Below are 5,976 nucleotides of genomic sequence, written 5' to 3' on the forward strand. Positions count from 1 at the left end.
TTTCTAGAAAAAATTTGAAAGTTGAAAAAAATTGAAAAAAATTCTAGTAGATTTGAAATAATAATCTAAAAATTTGAATCTAGTAATAGCTTGAACTTAAGTTGCTAGTGTTACGTAGGTTGATCCAATGAGAGCTAAAATGTTTAACTGATCCGATACATGTTTTAGTATATTTATGGCTTTTAATTCCTAGTGAAAAGTCATGAGTTATGAAAGGTAATTTGGTAATTTATAGGTTTTGGAAGCCTAGGGAAGTAGGAAAGTGCATTGGTAGAATTCATTCGGTTTCACCTAATCTAGAGGAAGCTTATTTCTTAAGGATTCTTTTAAACAAGGTGAAAGGTCCGAGATCATTTGAAGAGATTCGCACAGTAAATGGTGAAGAATATTTGTCTTTTAGAGATGCTTGTTATGCTCTTGGGCTCTTGGATGATGACAAAGAATACATTGATGCAATTAAAGAAGCAAGTCATTCTGGATCTGGTTTTTATCTACGATTCTTATTTTCAACATTACTGATGTGTAACAGTATGTCTAAACCAAAAGTTGTTTGGGAAAATACATGGGAGTATTTGGCGGATGGAATTATTTATAATCAACGACAGAGGTTAAAGTTATCAGGTATTCAAATTTTATTATTATTATTTATTTAAAAATTAAATTATTTATTTTCTAACATGCATTTGATAAATTTTTAATTATAAGTAAATATTGTTAATAATATATGTAATTAATTTGATATTTTGTCCTCCAGGCTTAACTCTTAGGTAGTGTTTGTTTTTTGTCTGCAGATCTGCGAGACCTTTTCTGTCTGCGCCACGCAGACCATGCGCAGACATTAGTTTTCGCAGACTGTTTGTTTTTTTGAAGACTGCAGACCTAAAAATGTCTGCGCGCCCTCTTCTTGGCGCAGATGTGGACCAGAGTCTTCTAACATCTTCAGACATCTTCTAGCCTAAAAAAACATATATACCTTTATTTTTTTAAAGTTTTTTTTTTTTAATTTATATTTTTTCCAACTTTATTAATGATAAACAATTTGAAAAAAAATTACAAAACTTAAAAAAAAAAAAAACATTTGACGATACAAACATGATATTTTTAACAAATTTATAAATCAAAATTTATTATAATAATAGTCGTTGAAGTTGTTTATATAAATATGAAAAAAAAATCATAATATATTCTTATATTTTTTTTGCCAAAATTTTGTAAGACTTTATTTAATAGAGTATCATCAATTTCTCGAGAAAATATTTATCGTACGTTTTTAATAAATTTAATTGAAAAAATCGAAGTTTATTTCCATCTATTTATGTATCAAATTCTTTGATCACAAATTATAATGTTTAGTTATAACTTTGCAATCAAAGTTGTTGGTTTTTATCAAATATGTATATGAATTAATACCATTTTTATTTTTATTTTTTATATAATAATACATAAAAGTTGATCTAGATTCGTTATATATTTATAATAAAGTCGTAAAAATATATAAAAAAATCGCTTTGAAGTTTTAAAAAATCAGTTTATTTAGATTTCAATTTATTTTAATAGCCCGCAGATATTAAAAAAACAAACAGTCTTCTTTTTTCAGACTGCAGACGTTTGGTCCACCTCTTCTACTGCAGAGGTCTACAGATGTGGTCCGCAGACTGCAGACATTTTGCCTCAGAAAAAACAAACAACACCTTAGTGAAGATCGGCTTATGAACTTAACTCTGTACGAGATAGAACAGATTTTACTTCATAACAACAACACTCGCAAAAATTATAAAAACATGCCTTACCCGGACGTTGATTTTGTTTCTTCTTCAAACAATCGACTTATCACCGAGTAGCTAGATTATGACATTTCCATTATAAAGACTGAGTTTGACCGTATGTTTCTTGCATTAACAAATGAGCAACGTGACATTTTCCTTGATATCATGGGTGCAGTTAAAAAAAATAAAGGAGGTGTCTTCTTTGTTTATGGTTATGGTGGAACAGGTAAAACTTTTTTTATGGAAGACAATATCTACAGTGTGATGGTCATATCATTTTAAATGTTGCTTCAAGTGGAATTGCTTCGTTATTATTGTCCGGATGTAGAACAGCCCACTCTCGATTTATAATTCCATTTGAACTTACTGAGGATTCTGTATGTAAAATAAATCGAAGTAGCGAGCTCGCTAGCTTATTGAGAAAAATATCTTTGATAATTTGGGATGAAGCACCTATGGTCCATAAGCATGCATTTGAAGCTTTAGATCAAAGTTTAAAAGATGTATTGAGGTCTGAAAATTCTACCGAGTCGAATATTCCATTTGGAGGGAAAGTTATTGTTTTTGGAGGAGATTTCAGACAAATTTTGTCTGTTATTCCGGGTGGCAGCAGACAAAATATTGTTAACGCTTCTTTAAGTTCTTCATATTTTTGGCAACATTGCAAAATCCATAAGTTAACAAAAAACATGAGGCTAACGGTTGGAAGGGATCAGTCTGTTGTAGAAAAAATAAGAGATTTTGCAGAATGGCTATTGGATATAGGAGAAGGCAAACTTGGTGGTCAGAATGACGGCAAAACGGTTATTGATATTCCGGATGATATTCTCATTAGTGATCTAAATGATCCTATAGGTTCATTAATTGAGTTTGTATATCCTTCGATTTTGGATAATTACAACAATACAAGTTATTTTCAAGAAAGGGCAATACTAACTCCAAAGAATGAAGTGGTTCAGAAAATAAATGATCGTTTGCTATTGAAGTTTCCAGGAGATGAGGTTGAATATTTAAGTTCAGATAGTATATGCCAATCTGAATTTGTCCATGATCAGTTTGATGCAGATTTATACTCACCTGATGTTTTAAATGGTCTCAAAGTTTCGGGTCTACCAAATCATAAGTTAGTTTTAAAAATCGGTGTTCCGGTTATGTTACTAAGAAATATTGATAAAAAAATGGCTTATGTAATGGAACAAGACTCCAAGTGATATCATTAGGCAAACGTGTTATCGAGGCAGGTATCTTATTTGGAACTAATATTGGAAATCGGATGTTTATTCCAAGAATGTCTTTAACGCCATCAGAAAAAAAATTCCATTCAAATTCAAAAGAAGACAATTTCCATTGGTTGTATGTTTTGCTATGACTATTAATAAGATTCAAGGACAGTTGTTATCCAGTGTTGACTTGTACCTCAAAGACCCTGTTTTTTCACATGGGCAATTATATGTTGCATTATCTCGAGTTCAAGGCAGAGAGGGATTAAAATTATTAATTTTAGATAAGGATGGTAAGCTAACCAATAAAACTTTCAATGTTGTTTATAAGGAAGTTTTTGGTAATTTATAATCAATTATTTTGTATCATCTTTTATTTATTTTTAGTATTAATTAATTAAATTATATAACTTGATTTAATTATATTAATATATTGTATTTGATTTATTCATGTTAATTAACTTATAATATTTTATTGTTTTTGCTTTATTCATGTTAATTACATTACTTTAAATAAATTTTTATAATTAAAAATTCATTATTGCTTAAAATTTATAAATTTTAAATACTTACAAATAACAATCTTAATAAAATAAATATACTATTATTATGTATTTATCTTTTTTTCTTAACTATGGTATCTTTCGGTTATTATGTAATCAAAATTATGATTCTATTTAAATTAATCAACCGTGATCTTACATGTTTTACACCTAGTACTAATATACATGGGTTTGGACTTTACAATATTTTATGAATCGTTAAGTTTGACCAATTGTCATACACTCATATGGGAAATTCAAAAGGGCACCTTATGTTAATTGTTATGGCCTTATCATCTTTCATGTACTAGGTAGGAATTTCGTTCTTTGTTAATTATAGAACTAGTAACCACAAAGTTTATTCTCGGTTATATCATTAATCATATATAAGATGTTTTGAGCAAACGTCTCTTACCATTTTACGCAAAATTTCACTCTTAAAACATTTTCCAATAAATTATAAAACATGGAAATCATTGAACGGCAATGGCAAGACGCATGTGTGATAATTATAGACCGATATTCACACGTCTCTTGTAGATATCTTTCTAAACGAATTGATTTGTTAGAGTCCCAATTCATTAATTCAAGGAAGCCCTTAATTATAGACAACTGTATCAACAATACATATATCATGCAACGAAATTTGTTGCCATAAACCAACATCTTCAAGCATCTATTCTATTCATATATGGGTATGTTTATAAATGTTTGCAGCTATTTTATATACGTCTCAGTACCCAAAAGAAAAGACGCGTAGAGATTATGGAGGGTATATATTCGTTTTTGTTATTCAAACGAATATGAGCAGACTTTAAATTTGGCAGAATCTACAATTTTTCATGAATTAAATATGAAGCTTATGAGTATAAAGCGCACCGATTTCATCGAAGAAAACTCATGATTATCGCTCCTTTTCTCGCTGCCTCTCTTCATTCGAAAACGACGAAGAAATGCCAGAAGTTGTAGGAGAAAGTAATCTTTTTTCAGTGGGCTATGCATTGCCTGAAAGAAAGATTGAAGCTTTCATGGTGCCATCATTCATCAACTACGCAAGAGAACGAGGGATTGATTTCATCCCCATTGACGTTTCCAAGCCACTCACCGAACAAGGTCCCTTCGACTGCATCATTCACAAGCTTTACGGGGATGAATGGGACCTCAATCTCAAGGATTTCTCCGACAACAACCCTAACGCCACCGTCATTGACCATCCCTCCGCCATACAACGCCTCCATGACCGCATTTCCATGCTCGAACCCGTCTCTCAACTCAACATACCTCAACTCAACATCCCAAACCAAATCCTTGTTCGAGATTCCGAGTCTTTGAAAAACGTCGAAACTATAAAGGATTTGAGTTTTCCGGTGATCGCGAAATCTCTTATTGCAGACGGGTCTCCCAATGCACATACTATGTCACTAGTGCTCAATCATGAAGGGTTAACCAAAGGGCTGGAAATAGAGCCACCATTGATACTGCAACAGTTTGTTAACCACGGTGGGATCATCTTCAAGACTTACGTAGCCGACGACTACGTGGAATGTGTGAAACGGAGTTCGTTACCGGACATTTCAGAGGAGACCTTGGAGAAGATGGCGTCAGAATCCAATGGCGTCATGAGCTTCTCCAAGATATCAGGTGCTGTAATGGCCTGTGATGACGGATGGAGTAATAACAATTCCGATGAGAAGCTTAAGATGCCGGCGCCTGAGTTTCTTAAAGAGGTGGCGAAAGGCCTGAGACAGGCCCTTGGATTGCACCTGTTTAATTTGGATATGATTAAAGATGATAAAGGAGATGGGTTTCTTGTTGTTGATATTAATTACTTCCCTGGTTACGAGAAATTACCTTCTTATGAAACTGTAATGACTGATTTCTTCTTGAATATAAAAAAGTCACAGGAAGAAAAGAAGATGACCACGAATTGAACAAGCTCGTCGAGGTTGACGAACCACAGGTTTAGAATTATGTTTTTGTGTGGATGATGGAATTCTCAATTAACCACAATCAGCATCTGATTCCAATACACTAGTTTTAGGTTTAATTTTTGGGCTCATTTATGTATCGTAGCGTAAGGGTATGCATGATTATGTACCATATTCGTTCCAGAATTAATCGATTGGAATTTATGTCGTCCGAGTCCCATTGTTTTCATGCTGACACGATCGTTTGAAACAAGCCCGAATCTTAATGGAAGTGGGGGATTCGTAACTAAAATTAATAGGGTTCGTATACATAAAAAGATTAAACAAAAATAAAGCATTAAAAAGTTTTCTGAACGTTTGAGAGTTTTTTGGACCTTTTTTTAGCAAAAATTGTTTAGAAAAGAGGGATTTTGAACAAATTGATGGTGACAAAAGGGATTATTTCGGGTAAATAGAAATATTGGAGAATTTTTTTTTTCCGGTAAATTATGGGGTGGGGTCCATGCACCCAACGTGTTCT

General features: G+C 32.3%; 2 protein-coding genes across 2 annotated transcripts; both read left to right on the forward strand.

Annotated features, from left to right (window-relative positions):
* Positions 1-209: 209 nt before the first annotated feature.
* Positions 210-2,977, forward strand: LOC145039476 (uncharacterized). Its single transcript, XM_078987530.1, has 3 exons — positions 210-621; positions 1,942-1,992; positions 2,217-2,977. The coding sequence occupies exons 1-3, from the start codon at positions 210-212 to the stop codon at positions 2,975-2,977; spliced, it is 1,224 nt and encodes a 407-aa protein (XP_078843656.1).
* Positions 2,978-4,481: 1,504 nt separating this feature from the next.
* On the forward strand, positions 4,482-5,459 carry LOC145039477 (inositol-tetrakisphosphate 1-kinase 5-like). The gene has a single exon (XM_078987532.1). The coding sequence runs from the start codon at positions 4,482-4,484 to the stop codon at positions 5,457-5,459; it is 978 nt and encodes a 325-aa protein (XP_078843658.1).
* Positions 5,460-5,976: the final 517 nt, after the last annotated feature.

This window comes from Lactuca saligna, chromosome 4 (assembly GCF_052625555.1).
Source record: "Lactuca saligna cultivar CGN05327 chromosome 4, ASM5262555v1, whole genome shotgun sequence".
Taxonomy (NCBI): Eukaryota; Viridiplantae; Streptophyta; class Magnoliopsida; order Asterales; family Asteraceae; genus Lactuca; species Lactuca saligna.

Excerpts from the sequence above, each read along its gene's own strand:
- LOC145039476 (XM_078987530.1), top strand. The coding sequence starts at position 210 with ATGAAAGGTAATTTGGTAATTTATAGGTTTTGGAAGCCTAGGGAAGTA. Across the intron at positions 622-1,941 it reads ACAGAGGTTAAAGTTATCAG|TTAAAAAAAATAAAGGAGGT; the intron begins GTATTCAAATTT and ends TCATGGGTGCAG. Across the intron at positions 1,993-2,216 it reads TTATGGTTATGGTGGAACAG|CACCTATGGTCCATAAGCAT; the intron begins GTAAAACTTTTT and ends TTTGGGATGAAG.
- LOC145039477 (XM_078987532.1), top strand. The coding sequence starts at position 4,482 with ATGCCAGAAGTTGTAGGAGAAAGTAATCTTTTTTCAGTGGGCTATGCA.